Here is a 15,776-nt window from a genome sequence, read left to right on the forward strand (position 1 = left end):
AGCAGCCTGCCTGCAACACTAGTAGACTCTTTGATATTAAAGGCATTTAAATGGGCATTGGACATAATATGGATAATAATGGAACAGTATCGTTTAAATGGGCATCAGATTAATTTCACAGGTCAGCCAACATCAACAGCCGAAGGGCCTGTACTGCGCTGTAACGTTCTATGTTCTAAATGCTGGCAAATGGGACTAGATCTATTTAGGATATCTGGTCACCGTGGACGGGTTGGACCGAAGGGTCTGTTTCCGTGCTGTACAGATCTATGACTGTATGACTCTAAACCTTAGTTTAGATACTTCTTATTGGTGAGCATTTGAACATTTAAATTAACTTATTCTCATGTTGGACACAAATGAGCAAAGTCAATTTGTGTACCTTAGTATATTTATCAGAAAGATCAGAACATCTAGATATCATTTACATTACCTAAGCTTTTGTCTCCATTGCGCTACAATGAAGTCTATTCATCATCCCAAACACAAAAACACTTTGAAATTATGTCACCATAATCCTACTTATCAATGAGCATGAATATGATTTAGGATTCAGAAATTGGAGGATCTTCCCTGCTTTGAAGGTTGGTTAGTTTCATACATAAGTGAAAGCAATTTAACATGTAAAGTTTATTTGGAAGATGCGCAAACTACAGAATAAAATGACAAAATTGAACAACTGAAGCAAGGTAAATATAAAATATTACAGAAAAAGGTCTTGTTTGTGCATGTAGGCATTCCAACCATTATAACACGTAAAGACAACCAAACAAAATCAGCTTTTCTACCCCTGTATTCGCAACATAGTAAAATCAACATCTTCAAGGACCCTGAAAATTTTCCCCAATGGATCCGAACCAGAATTTTTTAACAACTAAATAGTTCAATTCATTGGTTTGTATCTTAAACAAAAAACTCAGCAATTTAATAACAATACTGTAACTTTAGCAAAATAAATTAAACAACAAAGTATTCTAACTTGTCTATGCTATAAATGAAGAAAAACATTTGTTTCAGCCCCATTCAAACAAAATACAAACACACATAATTAAAAGAAATTACAAAACTGGCCAGTTTATTTTAGCGTTGATCAATTTTACTCTGATAAAGGCAATAATATTTACAAAACTTAGTTTTCTACTCTCTAAGTTTCCAAGAGCTGTGAAGGGATATTAGGCGGGGAACTTTCAGATCTTCATAGTGTAGCATCAACAGCCAGATTTATTTTCACAGAAAAAAAGCCCAAAATCCAATGCAAACTCTGACCAATCCCTGACAGACTAACCATCTCTTCCACAAGGTCACAGTTAAATTGACCACAAAGTTTTTTTCCCTAGAGATACTGGAATCAAATCCCAGTTACTCGTTAATAGCCAACTTCGGCTATCTGTTTAAACATAATACACTTCCCTGGCAATGAAGCGATTGCTAAAACCTTTGACCTGGAACCAACCTGCAATTAACTTCTGGGCCTGGCTTCAAAGTAAAAAGAAGCTTGTTTACACAAGCTGTTCCCGCAACCTAAAAGTCTCATTTAGCTTACAGTTCTCAGTTCATCAATGCAAAGAAAATTATAAAATAAAATACAAATAATGAAAAATCAGTAAGGACTCTAACACAACTACAATTTTAAAATAAATTTACCTTTCACATTATATCAATATTAAGGGTGGAGATTTTATTTGAAAAACGTAATTTTAGCAAATAGCTACTTCAAATGCATTCCGCAATTTAAAAGGGGATTCGTATGACATTATTTTCCTCCTGCAAAATTTTTTCATTTATTATTTATTTTATTTCAGATTTGTCGAAAATAATTAAGATGCAAATACAATGAATTTTGGAAAACAGATATAACAATGGTCAGAAAATTATCCATGATGATAGCAAAAACTTCAATATGTAGAAATATGGGTTGCCTAGAAAAGAGATAAGAAATAAGCTCGACAGACTAAAATGTTACTTGTTACAACTTATGTAAAGATTTTAAAAAATTACATTTCATTTGCTTAACTCCACAGACCATGGTCAACGGTCTCTAACTAGTCTGCCTAGAGAGATTTAAAAAAAACAGCTGGCACAAACACAATATTAACCATAGGACTCTCAGGATCCAAAATTCGACAATGGCATTCTTAAGCTTAAGTTAAGAAATAATGTTTATGCATATAATATTTCAAGAATTACTCGAAAAATGCCTGGCACTTGAATAAATTTAAGCTTAACAGGTACAGTATACACAGTTTAATGAAAGGGAAATTTTTGAAGTAGCTAAATGCTGTGAATAAAGGAAAACTGGTGGATGTACTATACTTCAAATTGCAGGAGTGTTTTGAGAAGATGCCATATCAAATCTTACTGTGGAAAATAAAACCTGTGGCAAGACCATGCAGTTTGTTAAACCCTGTGGTAATTTCTTGTATGGATATTGGAATTAAAGAAAATTGTACAAAAATACTTTCACAAGATGCAGAAGGTTTAAAGGAAAAAATGTTTATTTGTCTTTACACACAGAAGCAAAAGTAACTAACTGGAGAGTCAAAGCAGAATTAACTGTAGCTTACAGCCTTAAAAGACAAGACTCTTCAGACCTTCTCTCCAGACACACCACTTGTTCCAGGATAAATCCTGTCTGCAGACGCAGAAAGCAACAAAAGAGCACACGAGGTTCCCTAACAGGGCAGCACTTAATGTAGCACGAAATAAGAAATGGAAATGTGGACAATACTGTCGAATTAGTATAATTTAATCGCAATTGGGCTAATTCTAAGCAGCAGACTTTCAAAAGTATGTTGATAACCTCTAGTGACAATACTACTGGAGTTGTTCCTCAAGATCAGAAGGAAAAATATCTCTCCAAGTAGATCAAAGAATAAAGCATATACTGCAACATTACTCAGTTCATTAAAGAAAAGACTACTAGATCACAATGAATTTGAGGTGCTTGAAAAACAAGTCTAAATTCTGCATTTATAATTAATTTCATGACAAATATTTGGTAAAATTTACAACATGGTTGCAATGTTATCTGAGTATTGATTTTGTCATTTATGGCTAGTTTAAACTAGATATTTAATATACTTATTTCCATATGCTGCCTAATTTACCACATTTCTAAAAATGAGTAATCAACGGTCAACTGTGAAGCAAAACAGCATTTTTGCAAATTCTGAGCATACACTTTGAAGGAAAGGCAGATATAGTGCTTCAAAATTATGGTGTAACTACATTGGAATCCAGCAGTGAGAGTGTCTGATATTATGGAATGCACAAGCACTAAGCAAATTAGAAACATGTACTATTGATTATAAACAGACAGAGGCACCAATCTTTAAAATGAAGTTTTTGTCATCAGCCTCATGCAGTATTTGTGCCGATTATCTGCAACTGTACAACAGCTTAGAAGTAAATACATTACTTTCATAACTGTCAACTTTTAAAAGAGCAAACTATTAAAGAACATAACCCCAAGTTTTGCAATTAGATAAATAATTTTCATGTAGTTATAAATAATGCATGAAAATCAGAAAGCTGTTACTCGACTATATCCCAATGCAGCCAGTTTGGCACCATGTCAGGGACAATGTGGAGATCACTAAAAAGAAATCAATCTACGTAAGTGTGGAAGAAAGAAAACAGTTTCCTCATTAGACAGTTCTTTTAACACTAGCATCAGGCTGAAGTATAACAAACTGAGAACACAATCCAATTATTCAGTAAAAATCTTTTGGTTAATCATAGATTAACAGAAGTAGTATTGTATTTTAATATTTGTAATGTATTTTTTTGGCAACGATTTAGAAATTGACTCAACTTAGTAAACTTACTATCCATGCGAATATTTCCCTCAAGACAATGACTTTAATCTTGTGTAGGTAACCTTTGATGGCACATTATTGAATGCCTTTTGAAAAACCAAGTACACAATATCTATTAATTCTTCTTTATCCACCTGGATAACAGAAATCAATGGATTTTCAGAAATTACAAGTGCAGAATTTACTCACTTTTTCAATCTGATTTAGTTGTCTTTTCTTGAATGGACGGTGTAATGGTGCAGTATATGCTTCCAAAAAAATAAACTAGACAGATCCAACATACCATGCTTCTATGGATTACCCAAAATTCACAAACCAGGAGCCCCCCTCAAACCTATAGTCTCGCTACCTGGAACATCAACTTACAGACTGGCCAAGAAGCTATATCAAGGACTAAAAGACTTAGTAGAAGACTCACACCGCTCCATCCACCTCCACCCAAGAATTCCTGAAGACCACCAAAGACATCTAGATAGAAGAGGATGAAATAATGGTCTCCTTTACATAACAACCCTGTTCACACCCATCAAAACCAACCTGGCCAAGGAAACACTGACTACACTATTAGAAGAACCAAAGACACACACACACCAAACACCACCAACTTCATCAGCAAGGATACTATTGTCAAGCTAGTGGACTTATGCCTTACCACCCACTTCACCTTCAACAACAAAACCTACAGACAAACCAATGGAACATCCATGGGATCTCCAATATCAGGGTTCTAAGCAGAGACAGTAATGCAGAGCCTCAAACAATCAGCTCTGCCAACCATCAAACCCAAACTTTGGGTCCGCTACATGAATGACATCTTTGTCATCACGAAACGAAACAAATTAGAGGAAACCTTCAAGACCATCAATAATATCCTTACTGGCATAAAATTCACTAAAGAGGAGGAAAACAACAAAAAACTGCTATTCCTATATATCGCAGTAGAGCGAACAGCCAATGGGGAACTTTAAATCAGCTTCTACAGAAAAACAACACATGTGTACCAAATATTGAACTACAGAAGCAATTATCCCAACACCCACAAGTGAAGCTGCATTAGAACATTATTTCAACGAGCCACCACACACTGCAGCACAGAGGAACTATGCAGAGCAGAGGAAAATCATTGATACAGTATAGTCAAAAAGAATGGGTACCCAATGAACACAGTCCACCGATTTCTCAGCAACAAGCCCAAACAAGCAGACAAAGCATGTCCAGAAACCCTAGACACTCTGCCCTACATCAGAGACATCTCAGAAAAGACTGCCAGACTACTCAGACCTCTTGGTATCATGGTAGCCCACAAACAAACACACCACCACACTAAAACAGCAGCTAATGAATTTTAAAAACCCTATACAGACAACAAGCAGAGCTAATGACATATACAAAATACCTTGCAAGAACTGTAACCTACATTACAGAAAACTAGCCACCAGAATACATAAACATCAACAAGCCACAAAAAGACATGACCCACTCTCACTTGTATCTTTACATATAGATAAGGAAGGCCACCACTTCGACTGGAACAAGTCATCCATCCTAGGACAAGCCAAACTGAGACACGCACGAAAATTCCTAGAAGCATAGCATTCCAACCAGAACCCTATCACCAAACACATTGACTTGGGTCCCATTTACCACCTCCCCTCCTGCCACCACCCCCCACAAGAAAGAGAACAGGAAATGGCATCACCACAGGAAATGACATCACCAATCCAAGGAAACTAAAACACAAATAGAAAGTAGGCCATGCAACCAGTGCTTCATCCGGAGGCTCACCGATGATGATACCTAGTTATAGTGATGAAACATCTGAAAACAAACCTTCCAGATCAGCGAGCAAACCTACATCCACTAACTCACTCTGTTGCATAATTCTAATGCTTCAAGCAACCGAATTCAGTTTCCATTCTTCATTTCATACATAATTATTGCTGATAAGTATCAATAAGTGACATGGTCAAGTTATTATCACAGTTTGGTCCATTTTCAGCACTTCATGATTAGGAATAGTAACAATATTGAAGATTTCCCTCTTTATAACTAACTAGAGCAGTCCTACTGCTATCATGGATGAAATAATTCACACACAACAAATTGCATCTGCAGTGCTTTTGATTGAAGTACATTTACCCATTAGACTAAGCTCTCGATAATAATTCAAATCTTTACTAGACATTCCAGATGATTTTTTTTTGCCTAATTCCTTGATTAATCCTTGCAACTTCAAGTCGTGATAACTTCTGCCCTGCATAATCTTTCCCAAGTTTTCCTACCAATGATATTACATTCACTGGCCTGTAGATCCTTGGTTTATCCTTCCCAATTTTGTGCGCAAAAGTATCATGTTAACTGTCCTCTACCTGTGGGGGTCGGACGCTCTTCAAAGGGTTGGTGTAGACTTGATGGACCGAATGGCCTCTTTCCTCACTTTAGGGATTCTATGATTCTAGTTCAGTGAAAGGCAGTCTCTCTGATATCTTACCAAGTAAGCCAAGAAAATATTCTGCGTACAATTTCTGATTAAATTTCTGAGTCCAGAACCAAGGATCATTACCTCGGAATAATGGGTAGGGCACTTATGACTGAGAAGAGGTAAAATTTCTTTATCCAGAGTGTGGTGAACCTAGGAAATTCTCTGTCACAGGAAGTCATTGAGGCCAAAACATTGAATGCTTTCAAGAAGGAGTTAGATAAAATGTTTAAGGCTAAAATAATCAAAGGATATTGGAAGAACAAAGAACATAGATCAATACAGCACTGGTACAGGCCCTACAGCAACCACCACAGCCCCCCTGTGCTATGTCTGTGCCAACCATAATGCCATTCTAAACTAATCCCATCTGCTTGCACATGGTCCATATCCCTCTATTCCTTGCCTGTTCATGTTGGCTTAAATATCTCTTAAACTTTGCTAAGATACTTGCTTCTACTAGCGCCCCTGACAACACATTTCAGGTGCCTACCACCCTCCATGTAAAAATCTTTCCTCTCTTATCGCCTTTAAACTTCCCCCTTCTCACCTTAAATCTATGCCCCCTTAGTATTTGACATTTTCACCCTTGGAAAAAAGACTCCAACTGTCTACCACATCCATGCCTCTGAGCATTTTGTATATTTCTATCAGCCTCCAACACTATCGCAAAAACAATCCAAATTTGTCCAACCTCTGCTTATAGCAAAAAGGTACCAATCCAGGCATCCTGGAAAACCTTTTTTGCACCCTCTCTAAAGCTTTCACGTCTCTCCCATAGCATGGGGACCAGAACTGCACACAATACTCCAAATGTGGCCGAACAAAAATCTTATGCTGATACAATATGACTTGGAAACATTTATACTCAATGCCCCGACTGTAGACAGGCATGCTGTACACCTTCTTTACTACCTTATTCATTTGTGTTGCCACTTTCAGGGAGCCGTGGACTTGGACCCATATCAATGCTCATAAGGGTCCTACCATTAACTACATACTTGAAAGAAAGTGGGAACAGGCTACTAATATGGGCGATCAGCCATACTGATTGGGCAGAGTAGGCATGAAGGGCTGAATGAGCTTAAAAATGTGTTGCTGGAAAAGCAAAGGGACAGGAGAATCGATGTTTCGGGCATAAGCCCTTCTTCAGATATGAGGAGGGTGTGCCAAGCAGGCTAAGATAAAAGGTAGGGAGGAGGGACTTGGGGGAGGGCGTTGGGAAAACGATAGGTGGAAGGAGGTTAAGGTGAGGGTGATAGGCCGGAGAGGTCGGGAAGAAGATTGCAGATCAAGAAGGCTGGGCTGAGTCTGAGGGTTGGGACTGAGAAAAGGTGGGGGGAGGGGAAATGAGAAAGCTGAAGAAATCTGCATTCATCCCTTGTGGTTGGAGGGTTCCAAGGTGGAAGATGAGGCACTCTTCCTCCAGGCATCGTGTTGCCATGGTCTGGTGATGGAGGAGGCCAAGGACCTGCATGTCCTTGGCGGAGTGGGAGGGGGAGTTAAAGTGTTCAGCCACAGGGCGGTTGGTGTGGGTGTCCCAGAGGTGTTCTCTGAAATGTTCCGCAAGTAGGCGGCCTATCTCCCCAATGTATAGGAGGCCACATCGGGTGCAGCGGATGCAGTAAATGATGTGTGTGGAGGTGCAGGTGAATTTCTGACGGATATAGAAGGATCCCTTGGGGCCTTGGAGGGAAGTGAGGGGGGAGGTGTGGGTACAAGTTTTGCATTTCTTGCGGATGCAGGGGAAGGTGCCAGGAGTGGAGGTTGGATTGACGATGCCCTGTTTTCTCTCTACCCCTTTTTTGAATATTGGAGTGACATTAGCTACCCTCCAATCTGCAGAGACTGTTCCAGAGTCTATAGAATCCTGGAAGATGACCACCAATGCGTCCACTATTTCTAGAGCCACTTCCTTCAGTACTCTGGAATGTAGGTTATCAGGCCCGAGGATTTATCTACCTTCAATCCCATCAATTTTCCCTGCACCATTTCTCTACAAATATTGATCGCCCTCAGTTCTTCTCTCTCACTAAATCTTGTATTCTCCAATATTTCTGGTATCTAATTTGTATTCTCTTTTGTGAAAACAAAAACAAAGTATGTATTCAGGTGCTCAGCCATTTCTTTGTCCCCTATTATACATTCCCTCCATTTCTGTTTGGAGGGGACCTATATTTGTCTGCACCAATCTCCTTCTCTTCAGGTACCTGTAGAAACCCTTAGTGTCAGTCTTTATATTCCCTGCAAGCTTGCTTTTGTACTATATTTTTCCCTTCTTAATCAATCACTTGGTCCTTTTGCGCTGACTTCTAAACTGTTCCCAATCCTCAGATCCATTATTTTTCTTGGCTTCTTCCTTGAATTGGATACTATCTCTAATTTCCTTTGTAAGCCGTGGATTGGCCTTCTTACCCATTTTGCTTTTTGTGCCATAGGAATAAACAGTTCTTGCAGTTCCCCTATGCGTTCCTTGAATGTCTGCCATTGCCTATCCACTGTCAACCCTTTAAGTAACTCTATCAATGCCTACTCAAGCCTACCTTCAAAGTTTCCTTTATTAAGGTTAAGCACCCTAATCTCCGAATCAACCTCACTCTCCTCAAGAGGTCTCGCACAGCTAGATTGCCAGTGGTTACCTTCTCATTATACAATACTCAGTTTAAGATGGCCTGCTTTCTAGTTGGTTCCTCCACATATTGGTCAAAAAAAAACTGTCCTGTAAAAAAACTCCTGGAATTCCTCTTCCGCGGCATTGTAGCTAACTTGATATGCTCAATTATGCGCAGATCAAAATCTCCCATGATTCCCTTATCACATGCATTTCTAATTTCCTGTATAATGCCATTCCAAACATCACCACTGCAGTTTGGGGGTCCATATTTGACACTCACTAATCTTTTTTGCCACTTGGTATTTCTCAACTCCAACCATACAGACTCCACATTGTCAAAGCTAATATCCTTTCTCACTATTGTGTTAATTTCCTTTTTAACCAGCAATGCCACTCCACCACCTTTTCCTTTTAGCCTGTCCTTCCGAAATACTGAATCCCATCCCTGGTCACCCTGCAGCCATGTTTCCGTAATCCCAATTATATCGTACCCTTTTACATCTATTTTCACGATTAGTTCATCCATTTTATTGCAAATATTCCACGCATTAAAGCACAAAGCCTTTAAGCTTGTCTTTTAATATTGTTTGTGTTGCTCTCAATATTTTTCTCAATAGCACTGTCTCAATTTTGTTCTTGATTTCTCTGCCTATCACTTTTCTTATTCCCTTTTCTACCTTCTGTTTTTGCCGTTGCTCCCTCCTTCTCTGACTCCTTACATAGGTTCTCACCTCCCCCACCAACATATTAGTTTAAACCCTGCCCAACCGCTCGAGCAAACACTTCCCCTCTGGCATCAGGCCCAGTCCTACCAGTACAGAAGAGGCCATTCAGCCAAACGAGTTTGCACTGACAAAACTATTCTAAATCTTCACAAATCTCGCTTTCCAAAATTTGACTCATACCTCAAATGTTATGGCACTTCAAGTATTCATCCAAGTTGTGAAGTTTCCTGCCTCAACTATTCTCCCAGACAGGGTATTCCAGATTCCCACTACTGTCTGGGTGAAAGAAAAGTTTTCCTTAAGATCCTCTGAATGTCTTATCTTTCACCTGAAAATATGCTCCCTCATTACTAATCCTTCAACTAAGGAAAACAGCTGCTCCCTGTGTATCCTGTGCATTCCCCTCATGATCTTATACATCTCAATTAGATTCCCTCTTTGCCTTCTCTGCTTTAAACAAAAGAACCCTGCTCTTATAATCTATGTAATGATTGATAAAGGCAAGTGTCCTGTATGCCTTCTTAACCACAGTATTAACCAGTCCTACCATCTGCGGGTTGTGTGGACAGGCAGCTCAAGAACCCTCTGGTCCTCTGAGCTTCCTAGTAAACCTGGAGTCAATGAGTATTTCCTTGTCTTATTCCTTCTTCCCAAGCACATCATTTCACACTTCCGAGGATTAAGTTCCAACTGCCATTGTTTTGTCCATCTGACCAATTTGTCAATATCCTCATATAACTTAAGACCTTCCTCTTCCCCACAAACATGCAGCCAACCTTTGTGTCAAATGCAAACATATCATTCTCCTAACATTTTCTCCTAAACTGTTGATATATTTCATGAAGAATAAGTCACCCAGCACTGATCCATGGTGAACGCCACTGCACACCGGGCTCCAGTCATACAAATAACAATCTACCACCTACAATTCTGTCTCCTACAGGAAAATAATTTTGGATTCAACTTGCCAAATTATTCTGGATTCAATGTGCGCTTACCTTCCTCAGCAGTTCCCCCACTAGAATTCTGTCAGAGGCTTTGCTGCAGTGCACATAAACTACATTAACTGCATCTTCCCTTCTACAAACCCGGTTACCTCCTCAAAAAAACTTGAGATCTGGCCTTCCTCTGACAAAGCCATGCTGATTATCTTTGATCAAACCTTACCTCTCCAAGCAGAGATTCACTGTCTCCTTCAGAATTTTCCCAAATAATTTCCCTACCATTGATGTGAGGTTCACTGGTCTGTAATTTCTACCACCCTTCCTGAAAAATGGAATCACACTGGCTGACCTTCAGTCCTCTAGCACCTCCCCTGTGGCCAGAGAGGAATTAAAAATTTAGATTAGAGCCCCTGTAATTTTGAGTAGCCTGGGAGACAACACATCCAGCTCTGGGGATGTGTTCACTTTTGTGCCCACCAAAACCACCTTACCCCCATGTCAATCTGCTCAAGAACCTCACTTCCCTCTTCTTAGATTCCGTACCTACATCCTCCTTCTCCTGAGTGAAGGCAGATGTGAAACAACTATTTCACACCCTACCAATGTCCCCTGGCACCACATACACTTTGCCCCCTTGGTCCCTAATAAGCCCATTCTTTGCCTGGTTATCCTCTTCCTGTCTATACACTTTGAGAATATCTTGGGAGTCACCTTAAATCTTACCCACCAGTGTTTTCCCGTGCCCCTCATTTGCTCTCCTAAAAGTTTTTTAAAGACCCCACTGCACTTTCTGTATCCACCAGGGCGAAGTGTTAAAAACCTGTCTTCTTTCTTATCCAGTCCGGAGTTATCCTAGACATCCAGGGTTCTCTGGGTTTGTTGCTCTTACATTTCAACTTAAAGGTAGCATATTGGGCCTGTACTCTCCCCATTCTGGATTAGTGGTGCTGGAAGAGCACAGCAGTTCAGGCAGCATCCAAGTAGCTTCGAAATCGACGTTTCTGGCAAAAGCCCTTCATCAGGAATAAAGGCAGTGAGCCTGAAGCGTGGAGAGATAAGCTAGAGGAGGGTGGGGGTGGGGAGAAAGTAGCATAGAGTACAATGGGTGAGTGGGAGAGGGGATTAAGGTGATAGGTCAGGGAGGAGAGGGTGGAGTGGATATGTAGAAAAGGAGATAGGCAGGTAGGACAAGTCCAGACAAGTCATGGGGACAGTGCTGAGCTGGAAGTTTAGAACTAGGGTGAGGTGGGGGAAGGGGAAAATGAGGAAACTGTTGAAGTCCACATTGATGCCCTGGGGTTGAATTGTTCCGAGGCGGAAGATGAGGCATTCTTCCTCTAGGCGTCTGGTGGTGAGGGAGCAGCGGTGAAGGAGGCCCAGGACCTCCATGTCCTCGGCAGAGTGGGAGGAGATGTTGAAATGTTGGGCCCCGGGCGGTGTGCTTGATTGTTGCGGGTGTCCCAGAGATGTTCCCTAAAGCGCTCTGCTAGGAGGCGCCCGGTCTCCCCAATGTAGAGGAGACCGCATCGGGAGCAACGGATACAATAAATGATATTAGTGGATGTGCAAGTAAAACTTTGATGGATGTGGAAGGCTCCTTTAGGGCCTTGGATAGAGGTGAGGGAGGAGGTTTGGGCGCAGGCTTTTCAGTTCCTGTGGTGGCAGGGGAAAGTGCCAGGATGGGAGAGTGGGTTGTAGGGGGGGCATGGACCTGACCAGGTGGTCACAGAGGGAACAGTCTTTGCGGAAGGTGGAAAGGGGTGGGGAGAGAAATATATCCCTGGTGGTAGGGTCTGTTTTGAGGTGGCGGAAATGTCGGCGGATGATTTGGTTTATGCAAAGGTTGGTAGGGTGGAAGGTGAGCACCAGGGGCGTTCTGTCCTTGTTACGGTTGGAGGAGTGGGGTCGGAGGGCGGAGGTACGGGATGTTGACGAGATGCGTTGGAGGGCATCTTTGACGAGATGCGTTGGAGGGCATCTTTGACGAGATGCGTTGGAGGTTTCCAGCATCTGCAGTCATTGTTTTTACTTCTGTACTCTCCCCAGTTCTTTCTGAATGCTTCCCACTGTTTTGCTATAGATTTCTCCACAAGTGGCTGTTCCCAATCTATCTTGGTCAGATCCTGCCTTATTTTTAAAACAAAACCTGCCTTCCCCCAATCCAAAACACTTTCTGCAGACCAACCTTTTCCTTTTCCATAACAAACTTAAAATATACTGCTCTCTGGTCATGATTGCTAAAATGCAACCCTCACTGAACACATATCCAGCTTAGTTCCCCAGAATTAGGTCCAGCACTGCACCATTTCTAGCTGGAAATTCTAAACGTGGATATAAAAAGCCCTTGTGGATCTGCCCCTTTCAACACTTTACACGATGTCTACCCCAATTAATGTCGGATAAGCTGAAATCCCCTATTATTTTTACACACCTCAGAAAATTGTCTACATATCTGCTTGTTTATTGACTGCTGACTTTATGGGAGCCTAAAAAGCAGTGCCCCCTTTTTATTCCTAAGTTAACCTTGTTGCAACCAAAGGATGAGGAGGGGAGCCAGTCCATAGCTTCTCTCTTGGCAGTTCAATGGTTTAGGGTATCTGTCTGGAACAGTAATCAGTCAGGGATTGTCATGCAGGGTTTGGTCGTAATGCAATGGTGGGCAATACTAACATCTTCAATGTATATTGTACTAAGGTTGAATATCATTTAAAATATGTGCTTATGCATCAAGGACAACAACATGAGGTACAGGAATGGTATAGAAAAATAACTGTAAGGAAGCTTACAAAGTTCAGCTGATCTTATCAAGATGATGGATTCTCATTTGGACCTCTGATAAATGAAGCATGATTTTTGTTTATAAACATAGGAAAAATGACAACACAGAGAAAGTTAGAACCACTGAGCACATCTGTAATTTACAGAGAAACTTAATACAAAGTTGAAAACAGACTTAAAAGATCAGCATCACAAGTCCTTCATGTATAAATCTTCCTATTTCTGTGATCACAGTGATTCAGCAGACATGATTATCACTAAGTAGTTAACACTTTGTGATCTCAGCTTTTCTTCAGACACCCCATAAGGACACAAAAATTAATCAATATTTTCCACTTCCATTCCTTGATGCCACTTACTTGTTTAGCTATTTTTCCATAATCAAGCCATCGAATGGTGGCAAAGTTTGTTGACTCAGCACAGTTGAACCCATGATTGAATCCAGCATGGTACCCATAGGGAAAAGTGATCATGAACTGCCCTCCTTCTTGTGTTATCTGCATGAAAAAAAGCAGAGTAGCTTGAGTTGGAGGACTTTTCAATTTGACTTTTCAATTCATATCTAAGCATAATTATTTAATAAAATTTGACCTAATTTCTGGATTTCTTTCAGGACTGTGTCACAGCAAAAGTTTTGACTTACAATACATATGTATTACAAACTAAAAGAATAAGAGGATGGACAGCTATATTACACACTAGAAACAAAACTTGAATTTCAATAAATTTCTTTCTTTTAAACTACAGGAATTTATTTTATCAATGCTTGCTATTGTGCATACAGTAAATAAATAAGAAACTGAGGAATGTTATTTTCAGCTATTTCAACCACCACTGGAAATCATTTAACCAGCAGTATATTAGCATTCATGTTGTAACGTTCTTCATTGAATGCTAAATGAAGGAAGAGTGTAGAAGTAAACAAAACAAGCAAAGTTTAATACACATTAGTTGCTTACATGTGATTATGCTAATACCTGCCTGGTGTCACACATTCTACCCTCTATAATTTTGAGGTCCTCAAATCCCTGTCTCAGCCTGCATTGAATCCAATTCAATGCTATGCTCAATGGTGCTGGCCTATACTGGCTCTCCATCCAGCAACATCTTTACTTTAAAATTCTGATCCTTGTTTTTAACTTCCTCCATGGTCACACCCTCTCTACATAGCCTCCAGCCACACAAAATCCTTGTCAATCTGTTTCTGACCTCGAGAATCTACCATTTTAACTGACCCACTATCCACTGTTGGAGTCTGTAATTTTGGTTATCTGACATTAAAACTTTTAATTTCTTTCTCAACAGCTTTTTTGATACTCATCTTTTAAGAGAAACCTTAAAACCTTTGAAAAAATATTTACTCATCTGACCCAACATCTCCTTGTAAATGTCAATGTGATATTTTGTTTTATAATACGCGTGTGAAGCAGCCCAGAATGTGCTACTTTATTAAAGGCATAATATAAACACAAGTTGCTTTAGTTATTGTTTTAAATGATACTAGGAACAGGATGTATTTCCTGACATTTTAATAATGCTACTGCCATAATGACTGCTGATTTCTCGTTATGCGAGCAGAAAGGAAGTGACCAGATCAGGAAGGATGAACTTTTAATAATCAATTGAATGCAAAGTGTCTACAGTTGAAACACAAAAGCAATTTAATGTGTTAAAACGCAAATGGTAAATTTTACTCTGCTCAGCAAACTAATATAATTAGTGTTATATACATGATAAAAATCTTGAATCAGCAATTTACAGCCATAACATTTTGAATTTGTTATACATCTCTTTTCTAATGTGCTTTTAAAACATCGTCTCTGCAAAAGCTGCAATGACAAAAACACTCTAAATGATGGCCTCAACCAAAGATTTTTTAAAATTAAAATGCAGATAAGGATTTGCAAAGTTCTCATCTTTCTCAAAATTGCTTCAGTTGATGGAGTGAACAATTTTGAGCAACTAAGATGAAAATTCCAAAAAAATGCTTGAAGATATATGGTTATAGAGTTATAATGATATTAAATATACTTAGAGTCAAAAAGCATGGAAACAGACCCTTCAATCCAACCAGTTCATGCTGAAAATAGTCCCAAACTAAACTAGTCCCACCTGCCTCCTCCTGGTCTCTATCCCTCCAAACCTCTCTTATTCATGTACTTATCCAATGATCTTTTAAACATTGTAATTGTACCTACATCCACCACTTCTGCAGGAAGTTCATTCCACACATGACCCACCCTCGTATAAAACATTTGCCCCCCTCTCTTTCTTTAAATCTCTCCCCTCTCTCCTTAAAAATGTAACCCTTGGTCTTGAAATCCCCCATTCTAGAGAAAGACATCGACCATCAACTCTATCTATACTCTCATTATTTTATAAACTTCTATCAGGTCGTCTGTCAACTGACTATGCTCC

At 39.7% G+C, this 15,776-nt stretch overlaps 1 protein-coding gene across 6 annotated transcripts in view; it reads right to left on the reverse strand.

The window, feature by feature from the left end:
- LOC140487885 (lysine-specific demethylase 4C-like) overlaps positions 1-15,776 on the reverse strand; it is a 427,159-nt gene that overhangs the window by 294,410 nt on the left and 116,973 nt on the right. For all 6 annotated transcript variants that reach the window (XM_072587280.1, XM_072587271.1, XM_072587299.1 and 3 more), the window contains one exon: positions 13,718-13,855. In XM_072587280.1, coding sequence (XP_072443381.1) covers positions 13,718-13,855 — 138 coding nt within the window. The remainder of the gene's footprint in view (positions 1-13,717; positions 13,856-15,776) is intronic.

Source organism: Chiloscyllium punctatum, chromosome 2, assembly GCF_047496795.1.
Source record: "Chiloscyllium punctatum isolate Juve2018m chromosome 2, sChiPun1.3, whole genome shotgun sequence".
In the NCBI taxonomy this organism is placed as follows: domain Eukaryota; kingdom Metazoa; phylum Chordata; class Chondrichthyes; order Orectolobiformes; family Hemiscylliidae; genus Chiloscyllium; species Chiloscyllium punctatum.